At 45.9% G+C, this 22558-nt stretch overlaps 1 protein-coding gene across 1 annotated transcript; it reads right to left on the bottom strand.

Annotated features, from left to right (window-relative positions):
• Positions 1 to 215: 215 nt before the first annotated feature.
• LOC118081076 (uncharacterized) lies at positions 216 to 8877 on the bottom strand. Its single transcript, XM_060271214.2, has 2 exons — positions 8701 to 8877; positions 216 to 2296 (listed from the first exon to the last, which is right to left on the bottom strand). The coding sequence occupies exons 1-2, from the start codon at positions 8783 to 8785 to the stop codon at positions 1617 to 1619; spliced, it is 765 nt and encodes a 254-aa protein (XP_060127197.1). The 5' UTR covers positions 8786 to 8877; the 3' UTR covers positions 216 to 1616.
• Positions 8878 to 22558: the final 13681 nt, after the last annotated feature.

Below are 22558 nucleotides of genomic sequence, written 5' to 3'. Positions count from 1 at the left end.
CGTTAAGCGAGGCACCACTGTATTGATTTCCACCTCAGATTGGGAAGGCGACTTAGTTCAAAACTCCAGATCAGCCGAATGCTGTGAGGCTCCTTTCCAACGTTGCGGTTTCATTCCCATTCTTTTCTACCCCTCTCTCCAAACTAGCAAGATGGCCCAGGAGGAGGATCTGCTTAGAGGCCCTGGATCAGTTCCAAAAGAAGACCATTATGGCATTACAGTACATAGGATTTTAATACAGGCATTTTGTCTGACAAGAATACAAAAAAGGCTTTGCTTCCAAAGGGGTTATGGTACATAACAAAAGCAGGTGACAAGAGGTGACAGAGGTTCTTTAATACATTCTGCTTCAGAGAGAGAGAGAGAGAGAGAGATGCACTAAACAATCAGGCCGGCATCACAAGCAACTATAAAACATTTTTGATACAAACAGCCCCTTTGATTTTGCCATCTCAGGCAGGTTTAACTCCCCTCAGGATTGCACTACGCTATGCAGGCCTGGTCCAAGATGGCCAAGATGCTTCATTTATGTTGGCACAGACACAGCCTGCTCAACTGGGCCGTGTAAACTGGTTCTTAATCAAGCGGCGAGCTAGCAACTATTGCTTGAGCAAAGGATTTCGGCCCCTGACTGGACAAGTCAACCCATATGACATACTATACTTTTAACCTACTGCGCCACATGGAGGAGTGGGACAGAACTGTGACACCAGAAGGCTGAGAGCAAACGATTCCGCCTTGGGATCTGGGCTACCAAGGGGGTTGAGAAGGAAGGGTTTCCTAATGGAAGAAGCAAGGGGGCATTGACTGGGAAACAGCTACACTACCAATTTGAAACTGGATTGCCATGGGAAGGCAACCCAAATGATCAAGGGTCTGGGAACCAAGCCTTATGAGAAACAGTTGAGGGAGATGGGTATGTTTAGCCTGGAAAAGAGGAGACAGAGGAGATGAGATAGCCATCTTCAAATCATCTGAAGGGCTGTCCCATGGACGATGGAGCATTGGAGCAAGCTTATTTCTCCTGCTCTGGAAGCTAAGACCCAAACCAATGGATTCAAGTTTACAAGAAAGGAGATTCCGACTAAATGTCAGGAAGAGCTTTCTGACAGTAAGAGCTGTGGAACGGACTGCCTTGAGAGGAGGTGGACTCTCCTTCCTTGGAGGTTTTTAAGCAGAGGCTGGGCAGCCATCTGTCACGGATGCTTTGGTTGAGATTCCTGCATTGGGCTGGATGACCTTCCATCTCCGATTCCTCCAGAAAACTCTTGTAGTTCTATGGCGGTTTGGAGCATATTTGTCAGGCAAAAGTTCTGAAAACTCCTTGGTCAGGAGGACTCATAACCATGTCTTTTGAATGTGTTTTAATTCATTTTTTAAGGGTAGGGGTCCAAAGCTTGGGGGGGGGGAACACAGCCTAAGATCACATACGCCTCTTCAGTGTATCTGAAGAAGTGTGCATGCACACGAAAGCTCATACCTATGACAAACTTAGTTGGTCTCTAAGGTGCTACTGGAAGGAATTTTTTTTAATCTTTTGTCCCTCTCAGAAGAGTTGAGCTGACATTCCACCCACCCCCGCCTCAAGTTCCCAGGATGTGGACCAGCCTTTCGCCCTAACAGTTTGGTGTGCAAGGGTTTCCTTTATCCCCACTGTCTCGCTGTCCACCAGGCTGCACACTTGCAGGGACGGGCCCGTAGCTGCCATCATACGTGCCCCTCGGCCCATATGCTACGGACCCGCCGCTGTAAGCCGATCCCCCTGCTGCAGCTCCACCAGCGCCATATGGATAAAGCCTAGGTGGTTCGTTTCGTATTGGGATGTAGCCTCCACCCCGCTCCTCAGCAGTCGGTATGTATGGGAGCCCAGGTCTCTTCCACACTGGGCGGGGGAAACCCCGGCTGTTATATCCAGGGCCATACCCATACTGGGTAGCGCCACCCGACATGCCAGGTTTCACATTTGGTGCCCCTAACGCAGGAGGGAGCGTCCCTCCAAATATAGACCCCAGCGGTTTGCCCGACAGCCCAGGCCGGCTTGGCTTGCCATATTGGAAGGGGCTCGCCCCTGGTGAACTGGGGCCAGCCGTAGAAGAACCCCCTGCCTGTCCCCCAAAGGTTGCAGGGCTGCCACCCACTATGCGGGTGTCTCCTCCATCAGGGATGCAATCTCTTCGGCCCATTGACGAGACGTCGGGTTGCATGAGGCCGCTGGGCAGAGAGTTCCGCTGCACTCCAGGAGGCATGGGCTGCAGGTCTTCCGTGGACGACCCTTCAATGCATCTGGAGGCTGAGCCTAGAAAGAGACAAAGCGGCCGATTTCAGGAATAGTAACAGTGGCATTCTGGGACTCGCCATGACAACCTGTCCTGTTGCCTTTGGTCTGCCAATGCAGTGAAAGGTGTGGAGGCTCAGGGGGCATTGACGCAGAATGGAGACAATGGCGAAACAGAAGGGGGCAGAGCCAGGCCCAACCCACTCCGTGGTTCTGTGTAGAGAGCCCCTGCCCGGCTGCTCAGTCTTCAAGAACTTCTGGTAAACGAACTCAGATAGCAAGCCCCCTGTTTAAATCCTGGATACAGGATACAGCAATGGGAAGCTAGGTGGACCAAGAATCTGCCTTCGCACCAAACATTTAAAGCATTGCAATGCCACTTTATGCAGTCGTGGCTTCCCCCAAAGAATTCTGGGAGCTGTAGTTTGTTAAGGGAGCTGAGACGCTCCATTACCCTCGCAGGTTCCACGAGTGGTTTAACAGTAAATCTTCACATGGGAACCCTAGAGATGGTAGCTCTGTGAGGGAAATACTGTAGGGGTTTTTCTAATAACTCTCAGCACCCTTAACAGCAGCTCCCAGAATTCATTTTGCACATGTGTGCACATATTATGCAGATTTAATTGGGGGCAGTTAAAGGATTGCTTGTTGCTTTTTTAAAAGGTCACCTGTTTACAGTGGTACCTGGTCCATTATGGCAAAAGGGTATATTGCTCTACCATTGTCTGTGTGCTAGCTCCCATTTGACAGCCTTCTTACTTAACAACTAGTCCCTGTGGGTGGTAGGGGGAGGGCATTGCCTGTCGGTTCGCTCCTCCTAAGTTAGTGTTGCCCTTGTAAACTCAGAAGGGAGACAGACTGGGACAAAACTTGCCTGTCATTGGCTCTTGCTCCCCCTACTGTTGACCTCCCTGCCTTCCATCCAATCAGGTCCACCAGGCACTGCTGGTTTTTTTTGTTTGGTTTGGTTTTTTTAAGTTTAAAAGAAGTCTAGGCTGCCCTTCAGTTCAGCAATCGGGATGCAGTAAAATTGACTCAACATAAGATCGCTTTAACTGGATGACAGCCCTCATTTTTACATCCTAATGGAATTGAAGGTAAGACATTCAGGAATGCTGTCAAGCACCTTAATTACCAGGCTCACATTGGAGAACCATTCTTTCCACGGCAAGTCACGAGGATCTTTAAAATCAGTTTCAGCTTGCGCTGAGTGAGGCCTCTGATGGCTGACGAGATTCTTGGAAGCACGAGGAGGGAAGGCAGGAAAGCAGCTCGCTAAGATGGGAGGAGTAGGCAGGGTACCATGACCCGTGGGTGGCATAAAAGTCAAGGGGTGTGGAGAACACAGACTGCCGTTCAAAACAACCAAAGCAAACAAAGGCTTATTGAGGACGCTTGCTTTCAGTTCGCATGCTCTGTGTCAGGGAGGGGCAACTGGGAAAGGGGTGGAGTGGGCCCTTCTGTGGGAATGTTGACATGAGCAAATCTCTCAGGAAGAAGGGCACCATGCTTTGCATTAAAGAGGAATCAGGACGCCTAGTTCCTTCATCGCAGATCTGTGCCTCTCCTCCGAACGTGGTTGAGCTCCCAACTCCCGTCAGTCCCAGCCAGCATATATAGCTGATGGTCAGGGATAGGGTTGCCAGACTCAATAGAGGACAGGACTTTTGTGCCTTTAATTGCCCTGCTCTCTTTTGAGTCTGGAAACCTTAAAGAGAAACCAGCAGACCCTATGTTTAATTTCCAAGCAAAGGGTCTGCTGGTTTCTCTTTAAGGTTTCCAGACTCAAAAGAGAGCAGGGCAATTAAAGGCACAGAAGTCCTGGCCTCTATTGAGTCTGGCAACCCTAGTCAGGGATGATGGGAGTTGTACTCCAGGAATATCTGGAGCCTTGCTATTTTTCTAGATAAAAGAGGTGCCGGAACTCTCCATGAACGCCTCCCTTGTTCTCTTTTCATGGCAATGGCGCCCACCTGAGAGGTGCTGGAACTGAGTTCTGGTGAGTTCCAGCTTGGGGGAGCCCTGATCTGGAGGGCTGCATGTTGCTCACCCCTCCTCTAACTCCTCCTGTGTCTCACCCGGCAACAAACAAATTATTGAAACAAAAGGGGGAGTTGGTGCATTCTGGGTTTGCTAAGTAACATAAGAGCTCATGAGAACCTAAATTGGATATAAAATTGTATAGATAACAGAATGCACAAATGGTAACAAAGATACAACAGAAGTCGGAAAAGCGACGGGGAGAAGTCGAGGGGGGAAAGGGGAGGGAAAGGGGGAAAGGTGACGGGAAATTGAGATGGGAAAAATGATGAAATGAATTGAAATGTATTTTTCTTTTTCAGTTATCTTTGTTATTCTTTATTTTTGTTGTTGGAGATATTGCAGAAATGGAATTGCAATGAATGTATTAATTTAAATAAATAAATACAGTAAGAGAGAGAACCTAGGTGCAATTGGGTGGGTAGGTAGGAAGGATTCCAAGAGTGCTGGAGTATAGCTGGTTGATTGTGATTTATGCTCATCCACATTTTACCTTTTTGTCCAAATGTGGACATGCACATCAGTGGCTTTAAATGCCGCAAGGTCATTTGCACCCGCTCCATTTCAAGTTGCAATTGCACATTGCTGTACACAGCACAGAGAGGGGCTGGGGGTGTCTTTTTCCAATGCACATCATCCCTTTGGTTTTCCCACCGCTGTAACTCCAGATACCCCTATTGATGAAGCTGTCGTCTGCCCATGTGCAGTGGCTCAAACGTACACACCACACCTCCGTTTAACTGTGAAGTAAATGTGCCTTAAGTTTTCCTTTTGGGTTGAGGCTGGTTTGAGGAGAAACGCATCAAATGGCAGTATATTTCGAGAAACCACAAGGTAGCTCTGCGTCGTGGGTAATGGGTGCATGCAAATTCAAAAGCCAGCAGTGGGAGTGCGCCGGAGGCAGAGTAAATGGTAATGTGTATGCAGCCTCGGATAATGCACAGTGAGAAGAGGCTTTTCTGAGACATTTGCTCTGTTAGTGTATATGGTACATACAAAATGCATCATACGATCACAAGTCTGCATTTGTAGCACACTTGCAAGCACAGTTGAGGTGTTGAATGCCAATTTTGCAGCCGCGCAAGGAGCAGTGTTTTATAATGCAGTGACTGGAGACATTCTGCAGGATACATTTATGGAAATTGATTCAATAAGAGTCTGCTGGATCAGGCCAGTCGCCCATCTAATTCAGCACCCTGTTCTCACAGTGACCAACCGGCTGCCTGTGGGGAACCCATGTAGGATAAAAGCACAAGAGCACTCTTGCAGTTTCCAGCAACTATGCATCCACTATGCTCCCATGGCTGGTTTTGGAAGCCATTAGCCACCTTCTAGAGATCTATCCTGTCCTTTCTTATGAAAAGCTGCACTGGATGCATTTCCCCTGCACAAACCAGCCTTGATCTGAATTAAGAATAATTCACGCCTTATCCTCCAGCTTCGCAACTGCTAATCAACCTCTTTGCACTGCAAGGCTTTCCGCATCAGGCACGCCCAAGAGTTTGATGCCCGATACCGCCTCTCATTCCCAAGCGCTGAATGCATTTGGAACATTACCCAGGAATTCTGACTCCCAGCCAAAAAAACATTTTCCTAATCTATAAGTAATAAAACAGAAGCATAGCTTTCATCACTAGGGACGGACTCATCTCACCTATAAGACATTTGCCCCAGGCAATGGGCAGGCCAAGAGCATCGTGTTAACCTGATCCAGGTCAAGTGCTGGCAATAATCGCGATAAAGGCAAACATGGGAGAAGGCGGGGGGGGGGGAGAACAAGACTAGGAAAAACGAAAAGGGAAGAAATGATCTGTATTGGCAAGATGTCATTCCCATCATCCACTCTCAAGATTCTATTCTTCTCCATCCACCTGCATTTACATCTCATCTCCTATTTCATTCTGTCTGCTCTAGGTGTGCAAGGTTGACTCTTGTTTGTTCGATTACTAGCATACGGTTTTATGCTGTTAACCACTTTGTTAACCACCGTTAAATGGTGGTACAGTATATGTTCTATAAACAGTGGGCAAATAAATAAACGAATATTGGATCATCTTCTTCTTCTTACTCCCACTTTAAGGCACAGTGCCATTCCCTTCCCTAGGGCTGGACCAGCTCTCGTTTTTTTTTGCAATTGGAGCAGTGTTGCAAATTTCCTTCCGCATTCCCCTGCTATCATTCCCCATCCATTAGCAAGAAAAGAAATTGCGCTCAAAAATGATCAAAGGGGAGGGGGAAATTGGGTCAAATTCTTGTGTGCAGGGTACGATGCGAGCTTTTTGTTGTGGTAACCTTACTATTGAAGTGGAGGAGAGGTTTCTGAACATCCTTTAAAAAAAACAACAACCATTCTGCAAATCCTCTTTCTAGGGGGTCTACACTCTGTAGTTTCACTGGACACTTGCGTTTCCTGAAAACCACCTGACATCGTCAGCTGGGCTTCCTTGTAAGTACAGGAGGCCAGGGAGTCTGTCTACCAACGCTACTGACAGCTGTTTATTGTTGTTTTTAAGTGAAGCCTTTTTGCTTTTAAAGAAATCAGCATGGGTTGTTGTTTTTTAAAAGAGATTTTTTTTTCTGGAACAAAATGATCAAGCTCACCAGTCTGAGACACTTCCTGGCTTTCTGTGCTTCAGTTAAAGCCCAAAAGAATAATAGAATCCTAGAACTGTAGTCTAGTCTAGTCAAACCCCCTGCAATGCAGGAATAGGCAGCTGTCCCAAATGGGGATCGAACCTGCAACCTTGGTTTTATCGGCACCATGCTCCAAGCAACTAAGACAGTGTGAGGTGTAGAGAAGGGTTGTTGCTCAGGGGTAGAGCGCACACCTTGCATGCAAAAAGTCCTGGGTTCAACCTCTAGCATCTCCAAGGCCAAGTTGACAGATATAATAAATAAATAATAATAATAATTTATTATTTATACCCCGCCCATCTGGCTGGGTTTCCCCAGCCACTCTGGGTGGCTTCCAACCGAATATTAAAACAGTACAGCATTAAACATTAAAAACTTCCCTAAACAGGGCCGCCTTCAGTTGTCTTCTAAAAATAAAATAATTACTTATTGCCTTGACATCTGCTGGGAGGGCGTTCCACAGGACGGGTGCCACTACCGAGAAGGCCCTCTGTCTGGTTCCCTGTAACCTCACTTCTCACAATGAGGGAACCGCCAGAAGGCCCTCGGTGCTGGATCTCTGTGTCCGGGCTGAATGGTGGGGGTGGAGACGCTCCTTCAGGTATACAGGACCGAAGCCGTTTAGGGCTTTAAAGGTCAGTACCAACACTTTGAATTGTGCTCGGAAACCTACTGGGAGCCAGTGTAGATCTCTCAGGACCGGTGTTATGTGGTCCCGGTGGCCACTCCCAGTCACTAGTCTAGCTGCCGCATTCTGGATTAATTGCAGTTTCTGGGACACCTTCAAAGGTAGCCCCACGTAGAGCACATTGCAGTAGTCCAAGCGGGAGATAACCAGAGCATGCACCACTCTGGCGAGACAGTCCGCGGGCAGGTAGGGTCTCAGCCTGCGTACCAGATGGAGCTGGTAGACAGCCGCCCTGGACACAGAATTGACCTGTGCCTCCATGGACAGCTGTGAGTCCAAAATGACTCCCAGGCTGCGCACCTGGTCCTTCAGGGGCACAGTTACCCCATTCAAGACCAGGGAGTCCCCCTCACCTGCCCGCCCCCTGTCCCCCCAAAATAGTACTTCTGTCTTGCCAGGATTCAACTTCTGCCCAACAGATGGGCAGAACCACTCCTCTGCTAATCACCTGGTGTCAGTTGACACTTCTTTTACACACATACATACTGCTGTCAGGGAACTATAGCAGACAGCCTTCCTGGCTTCTTGCACTTACAAGGGAGCCTGACAACCAAGGATGTCAGCTGATTGACAGAGCCTGAAAATCCTCTTTTGGCTGAGCCAAAAGCTCATTCATTACCTGCCCCACACTCGATGCCCAAAATACCTTGTTAAGATATAGGCAACTTAGCAAATCTAAAACATGGGCATCCCAAATAGCAAAGGAGCCAGGTAAGAACATGAGAAGACCCTGCAGGGCCATCATATCCATCCATCAGAATGGGCGCCCGGGCCCCGTGGGAAACCTGCAAGCTGTACCTGAGCACAATAGCCCTCTCTCTTCCTGTGGTTTCCAGCAGCTGGTGCTCAGAAGGTAGATTGAGGGACTATTAGGGATTTACATACCCTCCAACACTTCTCAGCTGAAAATAGGGACCTCCTAAGGAAAAGCGGGGCATTCCGGGATCAAATCAGAAACCGGGACGGCTTCTTTAATTCCGGGACTGGAAAATAGGGACACCTGGAGGATTTGTACTGATGATGTCTGAATGATGATAAGCCCTTGGGCCCCACCAAACCATACCTTGCCATTGGAGACACAGAACCAGGAGGAAGGCCGCAGGAGCCATGCCACAGAAGGGCCATCGCCCAGGACTTCCACAGTTCATATCGGGAGGCTTCTGAGAGGAGGAAGAGGAGGAGAAGTTCTGCTTCCCTCTGCTGACTCTGCCTTGGAGTGATGGAAGTATCCTGCTCCCTCCCTCTGTATTCTGGAATTTATATCACCAGAGCCCCACCCAGCCTTGAAAATAGCATCCCAAAATGGGATTAGGAGGCTGCATTCCACCTGCTCTATCACTGCGGTTGGCCACACCTGTCAGCCCTGCCATTAACTGGATGGTGCTTTCAGGGGAACAAGGTGATTGGGTGGGGAAATGGGAGGAGCCCATTTCGGGGGGAAATATGAACAAATTCCTATGCCCCACAAATAACCCAGAGATGCATTTTAAATAAAAGGATACATTCTACTCATGTAAAAACACCAGGCAGACTCCACAAATAACCCAGAGATGCATTTTAAATAAAAGGACACATTCTACTCATGTAAAACATGCTGATTCTCGGACCATCCGCGGGCCGGATTTAGAAGACGATTGGGCCGCATCCGGCCCCCGGGCCTTAGTTTGGTGACCCTGGCCTAAAGAATAATTTGCTACACTAAACGACCTCTTCAAAAAGACTCTTCCTCTGCACAGAAGTTGGTACCATCCTGCAGTAAGGGTATTACAATTAAAAGCACATGTGTTCGGACACCCATTTTTCGCCTTCTGAACAAAAACCCTGGAATTTCCCCCACCACATTCCTAGCTCAGTCAGTAGAGCATGGGACTTTCAATCTCTGGGCTGTGGGTTCAAGCCTCACCTTGGGTGAAAAAATTCTGCATTGCAGTGGGTTGGGCTAGATGACCCACATGGTCCCTTCCAGTTCTACAGTTCTATGATTCCAGTGGTCGTTTCATTTCCCTTCATCTCCATGCTAAGCCGCGTTTGGCCTGCTGGAGTTTCTGGTTGTTCCCTTGGTGCCAATGGGCTGGGACCAGCTAAGTCGTTGTGCGAGGCAAACCATTTCTGCTCGTGCAATGGAACTTTCCGTCCCTCTTCCTTCAACATGTCTCCACCACATCGCTTCCCAATCTGCTCCAGATGGTTGCGGGGAAACCCAGATCAGATGTTGAAGAAGTTTAGGGGAAGAGCAGAGGGAGGAGAAGTCCTGTTGTACTCGTGGAAGTCTTTCTGCTTGCACAGTGACAAAGGCTGTTGCGCAACTCTGCAACCGATGTCCTTCTGGCACTGGTTTTGGAAGCAATGTCCACACAGCCTAAGCCACAATTCATATCTATCCTGCACCTATCCTTTTGTTTTCTTACGGAATGCTGCGTTTCAATGAGCTTTCCCCCAAACTGGGTTTGATCCGAACTGAGAAAAACGATGGTCTTGCTTGTGTTGGGAACTGACAATGTGTACACAGCCCTTGTTGAATACACCCAGTGCTGGATTTACATATAAGCTAAACAAGCGATAGCAGGGGTCCCCAAACTAAGGCCCGGGGGCTGGATGTGGCCCAATCGCCTTCTAAATCCGGCCCGCGGACAGTCCAGGAATCAGCATGTTTTTACATGAGTAGAATGTGTCCTTTTATTTAAAACGCATCTCTGGGTTATTTGTGGGGCCTGCCTGGTGTTTTTACATGAGTAGAATGTGTCCTTTTATTAAAATGCATCTCTGGGTTATTTGTGGGGCCTGCCTGGTGTTTTTACATGAGTAGAATGTGTCCTTTTATTTAAAATGCATCTCTGGGTTATTTGTGGGGCCTGCCTGGTGTTTTTATATGAGTAGAATGTGTCCTTTTATTTAAAATGCATCTCTGGGTTATTTGTGAGGCCTGCCTGGTGTTTCTACATGAGTAGAATGTGTCCTTTTATTTAAAATGCATCTCTGGGTTATTTGTGGGGCATAGGAATTTGTTCATATATATTTTTTCAAAATATAGTCCTGCCCTCTACAAGGTCTGAGGGACAGTGGACCGGCCCCCTGCTGAAAAAAGTTTGCTGACCCCTGAGCTATAGCTTAGGGCCCCACTCTCTTGGGGGCCCCAGAAAATTTAAAGGAAAAAAAGGTGTACAGTTCCAAAACATAAGATAAAAAAACAAATAAAACAAAACCTACATACAGCAACAGTGTTTTGTGTTGTGTAGGCTCCTATGAATTACCATCTAGCATATATTCAACACAAAGAACAACAATTTGTTGTTGACAAAGGACAGCTGGACATACAAAGGGCCCCATTACCTTCAGTAGTTTAGGGCCTCATCAAACCGAAATCCGGCCCTGAACACATCCCCATGGATTCAGACATCGTGCAGAGGGCATGTTCATCTTTGGTTTAGTACTGTGATGATTGCCGCCCTTCTTTGGTGCCCAGTCATTACAATGCCATTCTTGGCCATATCCAGCACCACGGTGATTCATGCTGAAGAAATCATTATAAAGCACTTTAGCATTCCCTTCCTTTCATATTAGGTACCACGGTGATTAATGCTTCTTTACGCAGCAGTTTGATTACAGGCAATTTCGTTGCCTTCCTTTCATATCTGGTACTTTGTATAACTGAGCCACTGGAGTTACATATTTTGCACTCTATCTACCTAGTTTTGTTTGACAAAGAAAGACTTCCTGTGAATAGGGGTGAAATAACATTGTGAAACGGTTATCTGCATAACCGTCTGTGATAAAAATTAAAATTAAATTACTGTATTTTTCCATGTATAAGACTATATTTTTTCCTAAATTTTTGAAGTTTAAAATAAGGGGTCGTCTTATACACAGATAGTGCGTAGTGAATTTCATAAATTTAGAGTCCCCCAAAATAGGGGGCGTGTTATACACGGGGGCGTGTTATACATGGAAACATACGGTAAATAACAGAAGCTAGACACATGAACAATGTTTGAGCAATTAGTTCTTCCGCATTTGACCATTATGAAATTCACTCACTTGATAAGTACTTCACCACTCGGCTACTTTGATCAGGTGATATGTCTTTGAACAAACAGTGTTTTATGTAGGCTCTTTCCACCTGAAACGCAGAACTGGCCAATATATACAGCAGTGAAGAAAACTAAAGTGGTCTATAAAACAAAGAATAGCCACTACAAACTTGTTGAATTCCCGATCACGCATGAGGTTCAGATGTTTAACTTTTATCCCTTGCTAAACTAGATCACATCCGTCATCCTATACATTTAAAGCACTCTCTTAGCACTTGAGCAGTGATGGCTCTCACCAAAGGCTCCCGTAGTTTGTTAAGGCAGAGCCACAATTCCCAGCGCCCTTAACAAACTACAGTTCCCAGGATTCTTTGGTGGAAGCCATTACTGCCAAGGTGGTACAAGAATGCTTTAAAAGTATGATGTGGGTGTGACCCTAGTCCCTTTTTCTTCTCCGCTTCCTTGCCCACCATCAAAGCTGTAACCAGTGCTTTTTTTTCCTAAAAAAAAGTTTAGGGGTACTCTCATTTTCCTACTCATATTGAAATATTGCCCCTCAATGAGGCCAAACTTAGATTCAAAAAATGTTGTTAATAATAATAATTATTATTTATTTATTTATTTATTCATTTATTCATTTATTTATACCCCGCACGTCTGGCTGGATTTCCCAAGCCACTCTGGGCGGCTTCCAACAAGAGATTAAAAATACATTAAAACATCAATCATTGAAAACTTCCCTAAACAGGGCTGCCTTCAGATGTCTTCTAAACATCAGATAGTTGTTTATTCTTTTAGCATCTGATGGAAGAGTGTTCCACAGGGCAGGTGCCACTACCAAGAAGGCCCTCTACCTGGTTCCATGTTACCTCACTTTTTTCGCAGTGAGGGAACTGCCAGAAGGCCCTCGCAGCTAGACCTCAGTGTCCAGGCAGAACGATAGGGGTGGAGACACTCCTTCAAGTATACTGGGCCGAGGACATTTAGGGCTTTAAAGGTCAGCACCAACAGTTTGAATTGTGCTTGGAAACGTATTGGATACATTTAGGGGTATGCATAACCCTGCGTCCCCCCAGAAAGAAAAGCACTGGGTGTAACTGTACGCTCTGCAGGGCAGAGACCCGCACTTTCGTTTTTAGTTCATGTTTACCTGCAGGAGCAGGGTGGCACTGTGGGTTAAACCCCAGAGCCTAGGGCTTGCCGATCAGAAGGTCGGCGGTTTGAATCCCCGTGACAGGGTGAGCTCCCGTTGCTTGGTCCCAGCTCCTGCCAACCTAGCAGTTTGAAAGCACGTAAAGTGCAAGTAGATAAATAGGTACCACTACAGTGGGAAGGTAAACTGCGTTTCTGTGTGCTGCTCTGGTTTGCCAGAAGTGGCTTTATCATGCTGGCCACATGACCTGGAAGCTGTACACCGGCTCCCTCAGCCAATAACGTGAGATGAGCGCCGCAACCCCAAAGTCGGTCACGACTGGACCTAATGGTCAGGGGTCCCTTTACCTTTTACCTGCAGAGCACCATGCACCTGAATCGGTGCTCTATAAGAACATAAGAAGCGCCTGCTGAATGAGTTCAATAGCCCATCTAGTCCAGCATCCTGTTCTCACAGCGGCCAGACAGATGCTTGTGGGAAATCCACAAGCACAAATAGCTCTCTCCCCTCCTGCATTTTACAGCCACTGGCATTCAGAAGCAACCCTGCCTCCAAATGTGGACGCAGGTCACCGCCATTGTGCCTAGTAGCCCTTGAGAGCCATTCCCTCCATCCAAGTTTGCGGCCATCACTGCCTCCTGTGGGAGTGAGTTCCGTAGTTCAAATAAATCATCAGCATTACAGCTAACCACAGCCAGTGGACAAAACATGCAGTTAGGGTGGATCCTGATCTTATCCCGTGTTTGCCTTTCTGGATACCAATCTGCATTGCAAAGCGAGGCCAGCTCAGCAAAGAATAGAGCTGGCTCAGAGTTGGGAGTCCTTTGCCACATTGCCTTTCGTGTTAAGCAAGAACCCGTCCTGTAGGAACCTAGTTGGCAGGGATCAAGTATCTATTTCATCACTCGAATAGAACAGGAGAAATATTTAGGTCAGAAAATATGGGAGGGGGGAAGGTAAAGGGAATCGGGATTTCTCTCCGGTGCCCAGGAGGACATAGCACAACCGAAGTTGTGAGTCCTGGATTCCATCCACCTCCTCTTTGGGAGGAAAAGAATGAGGACGAGCGATGGGTTTTGCATGAGCCTGAGAATGGCAAACTATTGACTGGGAAAGATCACCCCAATGACCACGGCAAGTTAGGAGGGCAGGTCTTTCAGGCTGTTTATAAGCACCAGCTGCTATACACTATTACATCAAGAGACCTGCTTGCCATTCCAGCAGGACCTTGCATGGCTAGACTGGCACCCACTCACCCACATAATTCTGGGTGGGCAGAAGGAAAATGCAGGTGGAGCACATTGGTCAAAGTGCACAGGCTAAGGGAAGCACCAGAGCATCCTTAGGCAAGGCCCCTCACCCAGGACCAAGAGGGGTTGTTTCTCTAAAGAAGGTAAAGTGACCGCTGGAAAGTTAAGTCCAAAGGCGACTATGGAGGTGCGGCACTCATCTCGCTTTCAGGCCGAGGGAGCCAGTGTTTGTCCACAGACAGTTGGGGATTCGAACCTCCGACCTTCCGATCAGCAAGCCCAAGAGGCTCAGAGGTTTGGACCACAGCGCCACCCGCATCCCTTCTATAAAGAAGACAGGTCTGAAAAGGACCAGGAGGGGACAAAGCCTGTGTTTTGCATATTTGAATTACTTTTAAGTGGGTGGGTGTTATTATTTCATCAAGGCAAATGTGTTTTTATGTGCTCTCTCTTTTTGTACAATATTTTTATTAATCTTCACAAAAACATTACATTTTTTTAAAAAAGCCTACAAGAAAACATTTAAAAAAACCACAGTATATACACTATCAGTACTGAATCCACAGTATAGGAATAACTTGAATCCCCTGGATTCCCTCCACCACCTCCCTTTGTTCCCTTATAATATTTTCATTCACGCATGTCAATAAAGCCTTTTTCTCTGATTACTTCCAATTTTTGTACATTGTCTATAATATAACAAGTGTTTTTGACAACATGACAACAAATATATTTAAAAAAACGGAAAATGTCTATTGCATATTTGCAAAAGCAATGTACACAAGGTAACACATTAGCAGGGTTTTTTAATGGGCCATTTAAAACATCACTCCAGCTTCCCAAAATACCCAGATATACCTACAGTAGATAGGTTTTCCTGCCTATTTTTGAGCTGAAAGCAGTAACTGTTAGTTCGAAAGAGAAAGACCAAAGTTGAGGGCCAGATATAGGTCTGGAACGGATTAATCCACTTTCCATTACTTTCAATGGGAAAGTTCGCTTCAGGTTAAGTACACTTCAGGTTAAGTACAGACTTCCGGAACCAATTGTGTACTTAAACCGAGGTACCACTGTAATGTGATATGATTCTGAAAGACTTCCTAGACCAGGCACAGGGAATCTGTCACCTTCCAGATCAGGGGTCAGCAAACTTTTTCAGCAAGAGCCAGTCCACCGTCCCTCAGACCTTGTGGGGGGCCAGACTATATTGGGGGGGGGTGAACGAATTCCTGTGCCCCACAAATAACCCAAAGGTGCATTTTACATAAAAGCACACATTCTATTCACATAAAAACATGCTGATTCCCGAACCATCCGTGGGCCAGATTTAGAAGGTGATTGGGTCAGATCCAGCTCCTGGGCCTTAGTTTGCCCACCCATGTTCCAGATATTTGTTGGACTAAGGGACCCCTGACCATTAGGTCCAGTCGTAACCGACTCTGGGGTTGCGGCGCTCATCTCGCTTTATTGGCCGAGAGAGCCAGCGTACAGCTTCCAGGTCATGTAGCCAGCATGACAAAGCTGCTTCTGGCGAACTAGAGCAGCGCACGAAAACGCAGTTTACCTTCCCACCGAAGCGGTACCTATTTATCTACTTGCACTTCGAGGTGCTTTCGAACTGCTAGGTTGGCAGGAGCAGGGACCAAGCAACGGGAGCTCACCCCATCGCGGGGATTCGAACTGCCAACCTTCTGATCGGCAAGCCCTAGGCTCTGTGGTTTAACCCACAGAGCCACCCGCGTCCCTATTTGTTGGACTACAACTCCCATAATCCCTGCTCATTGACCAGGCTGGCTGGAGATATTGGGAGTTGGAGTCCCCCACCCTCAGATGCTCCATCCTAGACAATGTATTACTGATGAGCAGGTAAGTTTGGCTTCATTTGTATCTGCAGTTTATGCCACCTATTATTTAAGTGGTAGAATGCCTGATACCATTTAATGAATATATTTGAGTGCTCTCTCCTATTTAAATAAGAGTTAGCCGATTAAATGAATAAATGGATTCACAACATGCATAGCTTTGCAAACATCTGCATAAATGAATAAGAAATACAAGCACACTTTTGTTTATACAGAATCATAGAGTTGAGAGGGACACTGAGGAGCATCTAGTCCAACCTCCTTAGGGGATCAAACCTGCAACCTTGGCATTATCACACCACACTCTAACCAACTGAGCTATCCAGCTGAGCTGATAATAATTTGTGTATACAGTACATAGGCATGTTCCCAATACCTCACAGCAATATTTCTAAAATATTCTTCAACATGATTCTTCAACATCAACTTTGTTGGACTGGTCATGTTGTGCAGATGCCTGATTATCGTCTTCCAAAGCAACTACTTTATTCCAAACTTAAAAATGGAAAGCGTAATGCCAGTGGTCAATAAAAGAGGTTTAAAGACTCTCTCAAGGCAAATCTTTAAAATGTAGTATAAACACCAACAACTGGGAAACACTGGCCTGCAAGCGCTCCAATTGGAGAACAGCCTTTACCAAAGGTGTCATGGGCTTCGAAGACTCTCGAACTCAGGACACAAGGGAGAAAGGTGCTAAGAGGAAGGCACACTTGGCAAACCCTCACTGTGATCAACTCCCACCCGGAAACCTATGTCCCCACTGTGGAAGGACATGTGGATCCAGAATTGGTCTCCACCGTCACTTACGGACCCACTGTTATAACCGTGTTTATGGAAGACAATCTTACTTGGCTACGAGTGATCGCCAAAGAAAGAGGAAGATTGATAAAATGGAAATATGCAAGGGCAAGATACAGCAGGATAGCACATCCTTTTGGACTCTGGTGTGATGATCCTAGAGTCATAGACATGTACCAGCTTAGAAAAGGCATTCCCTTCTGTGAGAGATAAATGAGAAAACTTTAGTATGCAAAAGTCAAAGTAGCCAACTGTACAAAGGTAAAATCCGCCCCCCTCCTTTTCCTTCTCTGATGGCAAAGTGAGCTCTGGAACAGGCTTCCTGGACCTGCCACCTCAAATTGCTTCCTCTTTACTCACAAGCTCCATTTAAGGATTATTTTAATTGGCTAAAGACTGAGCAATGCCGTTGCTCAGATAAAAAGAGCCACGCAACAGGTTGTTACTGCTACTGACAACAGGATCAGAGTCACTGCTTAATACGTGGTTATCCCTCTGCTACTTTGATCCTCAATTGTCTATTGTAGTCCTGGCAAGGACTACAGTATCATCGGATGCAGGCTAGCCTTAAAACTCCCAAGTAATAAACAACAGTGATTGAGGGTGACAGCATGCCTGTTACTCTGATTTGTATTGTTAGAAGGCACCTAAAAGTGTGGGGGAGTTATTGTTTTGTTTTTATTATATATTTTTCTGGGTTTTTTTGTCTTGTATTTTTATGCTGTGAACCACCCTGAGATCTACAGATGAAGGATGGTATATAAATGTAATAAATAAAATACATACATACCTCAAAGGTCATCTACTCCAGTGGTCCCCAAACTTTTTTTCCTATGGAATACTTGAGAATTGCTGGTGGTCTTGGTGGACCACACAATGATTTTTCTGCCTGCCATAGTGTTACACAAATTTTAAGGTACACACGTAGCAGGGTCACACTCAGTGCCGGATTTACGTATAAGCTAAACAAGCTATAGCTTAGGGCCTCACTCTCTTGGGGGCCCCAAAAAAATTAAAGGGAAAAAAAGATGCACATTTCCAAAATATAAGATAAAAAAACACCTACATACAGCAACAGTGTTTTGTGTTGTGTAGGCTCCTATGAGTTACCATATAGCATATATTCAACACAAAAAACAGCGACAATTTGTTGTTGACAAAGGACAGCTGGACATAAAAAGGGCCCCATTACCTTCAGTAGCTTAGGCAGGCAGAGTGCTCTGGTTGACAGAGCAGTCTTTCACCACCCAAAGGTGGCAGTTGGACTCTGTGAAGCCGGGCATCGTGGCTCACAACGATCACGGCTGGAAGGGGGAAGACAGTTAGCACATATTGCTCTGAGAAAAACCCACTTGCCGCAACCCACCCACCCCAAAAAACCACTTCCACAGTACAATATACCGCACTTTTCCATGTATAACATGAAGGTTTTTTTACTCTAAAACAGGCATAGGCAACCTCGGCCCTCGAGATGTTTTTGGCCTATAACTCCCATGATCCCTAGCTAGCAAGACCAGTGGTCAGGGATGATGGGAATTGTAGTCCCAAAACAGCTGGAGGGGCGAGTTTGCCTATGCCTGTCTTAGGGCCTCATCAAACCTATATCTGGCCCTGGACACACTCCACAGAAAACCAATCCTTCACCCTTCAGAAATCAGGAAATACTCCCCACAAGAAATAGACACTTTATTTGAGTTCCCAACGTAATCCCGAAGCCTTCCCAAATATTTTCTCTGCAGCAGAAGGAAGTACCTTGAAAAAAAATAATTTCCAATAGTTATTTTCGCTTGCGAAAACCTTCAAATCCTGTAAAGAGATAAACTTCTCACATGCTCTGTGACAATAGAATCAAGAACTGGGGTATTTACTATTTCAAAAGAATGGCTCACACTAACCAAGATAAGGCAATCAGCAAGAATGATCAGGTATCTTGACTGGACAGGAGACAACAAGCCACACCCTCGTTTTTCTGTGCCTCTTTCTGTGATGCTGGTATGATGCTTGTAGGTGGTCTTTGGCTAAGGGGTTGGGCAATTTCTAAAGTCTTTAAAAGTTGTTCTGGGTCTTCACCTTCTTGCAAGGATGTGGTGGGCAGACTCTGATGCAACATAAAATAAAGACCTGGTTCCAGCCTCCACTCATTCTTTTGTGATCGAACATGGAGGACACTGAACCGCTTGGTGGATTTGGGAGTTAGGCTGTAAACGCCAACCCCATTTTGGTTTTCTTATAACAATAGCAACAGCAATACACTGTGCATGCTATGGTATGGTTTTCAATGGTATATTTGCAGCTATACCACAGACCACTTGAATTAAGTTTGTATACCACTGGTGGGAACCCTGATCTCGTCCAAAGAGGATTACACAACTTAATGGGGGATAAGCCTATCAACAGACACAATGGCTATGTTCTACTTCCCCTGGTGGAAGTATGCCTCTGAATGCCAGTTGCTGGAGATTCATGTTGTAGGATAACCAGTCTCATATAAAGCTCAGCCTCAGTGAAGAGGCTCAGCTGGTTGCTTCAACTTATCCACATAGTTCTTATAAGCTATTCTTGTGTTCTTATACCCATAATTTAGGAACTTTCACCACTGTAACGAAGCCAAGTTTTACTGCCTGCGCAACGTTTTCTGACCGCTGTATGGAAAAGCACACGAATCTGACCTTTGGAGAGTTTGTAAGTAAATCATTATTAACTTACCAAACGTGTGGTCTCTTTCTATGCTTATGCAAGCGGGGGATTTTGGAACTTAGTACAGTATATTTTAAAGATCTGTATTTCTATGTTTGGCTTTGGCAAGTCACAATATCCCAGGATAGCCTACCTCAAAGAATTGTTGGGATGTTAGAATGGCATCGTTGGGGAAAGGGCAGGACTCGGATGTAACAAATAATAACAGCTATGAACTAGCCAACACATTTAGGACATCTAAGGCTACAGTCCTTACCTGGCAGTCAGTCTCAGTGCATGCAGTAGATATTACTTATTGAGTAAGCATGCAAACAATCGAAGTACACAGACACAAAGCTCAGCAAACTTGGAAGAAAACTGTTAAAATCAGTGAGTTAGGCCTCATTCATACGATTGTTTATTCCAGTGGTCAGCAAAAATTTTCAGCAGGGGGCCGGTCCACTGTCCCTCAGACCTTGTGGGGGGCCGGACTATATTTTTTGGGGGGTGGGTTAACGAATTCCTATGCCTCACAAATAACTCAGAGATGCATTTTAAATAAAAACACACATTCTACTCATGTAAAAACATGCTGATTCCCGGACCATCCGTGGGCTGGATTTAGAAGGCAATTGGGCAGAATCTGGCCCACGGGCCTTGTTTTGCCTAGCCATGGTTTATTCTGTTTCCCTGTTAATTTCTATATCATCTTTGAGCTTTGAGCCACTTTTGAAATCAAGTGAAATCTAGTGGATGTTTAGTGATCATGTAAGGCAGGCATAGGCAAACTCCGGCCCTCCAAATGTTTGGGACTACAATTCCCATCATCCCTAGCTAACAGGACCAGTGGTCAGGGCTGATGGGAATTGTAGTCCCGAACATCTGGAGGGCCAGAGTTTGCCTATGCCTGATGTAAGGGTTAACCATGATCCCTTACAATTCTACAATTCTATGATTCCAATTTTTATTTTTCCAGCAAAGGATTACTTTCCTTATCACAAGCTGACGCAAGCACCTGCTGAAAGTTAAAATCCCACGATTGCAAGGACATATAATTGCATTTCAAAGCCTTCCACATTAGAACAGATTACAGTAGTTGCATTTTTGGAGTGATGTACTTTGAAGATCTCAATTAGCCAACCAACAGATAGATTATTACCTGTTTAATGGATAAAGAAGTGCATTCCTTATCCCAAAGGAATGCAAGCTCTGAAACGTCAGAGAGCTTATATGGCTACTTGTGAGTAAAGATTCACAAATGGTGCCTCCCATTTGATTCATGGCAGAGAGTCGCAAACCTCCCTCATGCATGCAACCGTCCATCAGGAACAGCCTATAATAAATTCAGGCGGAAAAGAAGTTAACTTAGCCACCAGAATCCTTTGCTTCTGCCTTCTGCACTTGGTTCTGAGTTTGTATAATTTCAGCCCATTTATTTCAATGGGAGAGATCTGAGCATCAATGAAACTTGAAACATGCTTCCTTTTGTCTGGATGGTGGCCTCTGACAGGGCTGGGATGACCAAAAGAGTATCTGATCTTAACAGGGCAGGTGCCAGACATCAGAGAACCCCCCCCCAACACACACACACACCAGCACAGTCTAGCCCAGTGTTTCTCAACCAGTGTGCCTCCAGATGTTTTGGGACTACAACTCCCATCATCCCTAGCTAGCAAGACCAGTGGTCAGGAATGATGGGAGTTGTAGTCCCAAAACATCTGGAGGCACACTGGTTGAGAAACACTGGTCTAGCCAATAGGTCCAGCCACCAGCAGGGATGTAAGACAGCAGCAAATTTTGCTGCAATCACAATCAGTGCTATTTCTGTTCCGCTGCAGTTTGGTTTATTAACTACAAGGTCCCAGGGTGGGTTACAACTGGCTTGAGAGCAGTACATGTGAAAAGGATCTGGGAATCCTGGTAGACCACAAACTTGACATGAGTCAACAGTGTGATGCAGCAGCTAAAAAAGCCAATGCAATTCTGGGCTGCATCAATAGGAGTATAGCATCTAGATCAAGGGAAGTAATAGTACCACTGTATTCTGCTCTGGTCAGACCTCACCTGGAGTACTGTGTCCAGTTCTGGGCACCACAGTTCAAGAAGGATACTGACAAGCTGGAACGTGTCCAGAGGAGGGCAACCAAAATGGTCAAAGGCCTGGAAATGATGCCTTATGAGGAACGGCTTAGGGAGCTGGGTATGTTTAGCCTGGAGAAGAGAAGGTTAAGGGGTGTTATGATAGCCATGTTCAAATATATAAAAGCATGTCATATAGAGGAGGGTGAAAGGTTGTTTTCTGCTGCTCCAGAAAAGCGGACACGGGGCAATGGATTAATACTACAAGAAAGAAGCTTCCACCTAAGCATTAGGAAGAACTTCCTGACAGTAAGAGCTGTTCGACAGTGGAATTTGCTGCCAAGAAGTGTGGTGGAGTCTCCTTCTTTGGAGGTCTTTAAGCGGAGGCTTGACAGCCATATGTCAAGAATGCTTTGATTGGGGTTTCCTGCTTGGCAGGGGGTTGGACTGGATGGCCCTTGTGGTCTCTTCCAACTCTATGATTCTATGATTTAAAATATAATATTTTAAACAACATACAACACATAAATAAGGAGGGTCCTAAAAACACACACCTCAGTAAGAATAGCTCAGTTGGCACAGCAAGACAGAGCATTAATCTCAGAGTTGTGGGTTCGAGCCCCACATTGGGCAAAAGATTCCTGCATTGCAGTGGGTTGAGCAAGATGGCCCTTGGGTTCCCTCCCAGCTTTAGAATTCTGTGATTCAGGTGTCAAAAATTAGGATGAAGAGCTGCATCTACAGCATTAGCCAAAAGCTGTACAATGAAGGTGCCAGGCACAACTTGGGGGCTCCCACAGAAGGGCATGTGACCCTCTTTGGCATGCGCTTTTAAACCTTGCTTCACTCTCATTCCCTAAGAATGACAAACACCATAAGAAATATCCGGGATTCAACAGATCAGTGACAGGTATGTGTGAACCCTGGCACACACACACACACACACACACACACACACACACCTCTTTCTCTCTCACACAGACAATTTGATCACTAATAACAGTTGCAATGCCAATAACTTAGGGTTTGCCTTTTCCTTTTCAGGTTTGTTTGTTTTGTTTTTTAGTTGCAAAAT

This window comes from Zootoca vivipara, chromosome 2 (assembly GCF_965207765.1).
Source record: "Zootoca vivipara chromosome 2, rZooViv2.hap1.1, whole genome shotgun sequence".
In the NCBI taxonomy this organism is placed as follows: Eukaryota; Metazoa; Chordata; class Lepidosauria; order Squamata; family Lacertidae; genus Zootoca; species Zootoca vivipara.
This window is presented reverse-complemented; position numbering and strand designations above follow the sequence as displayed.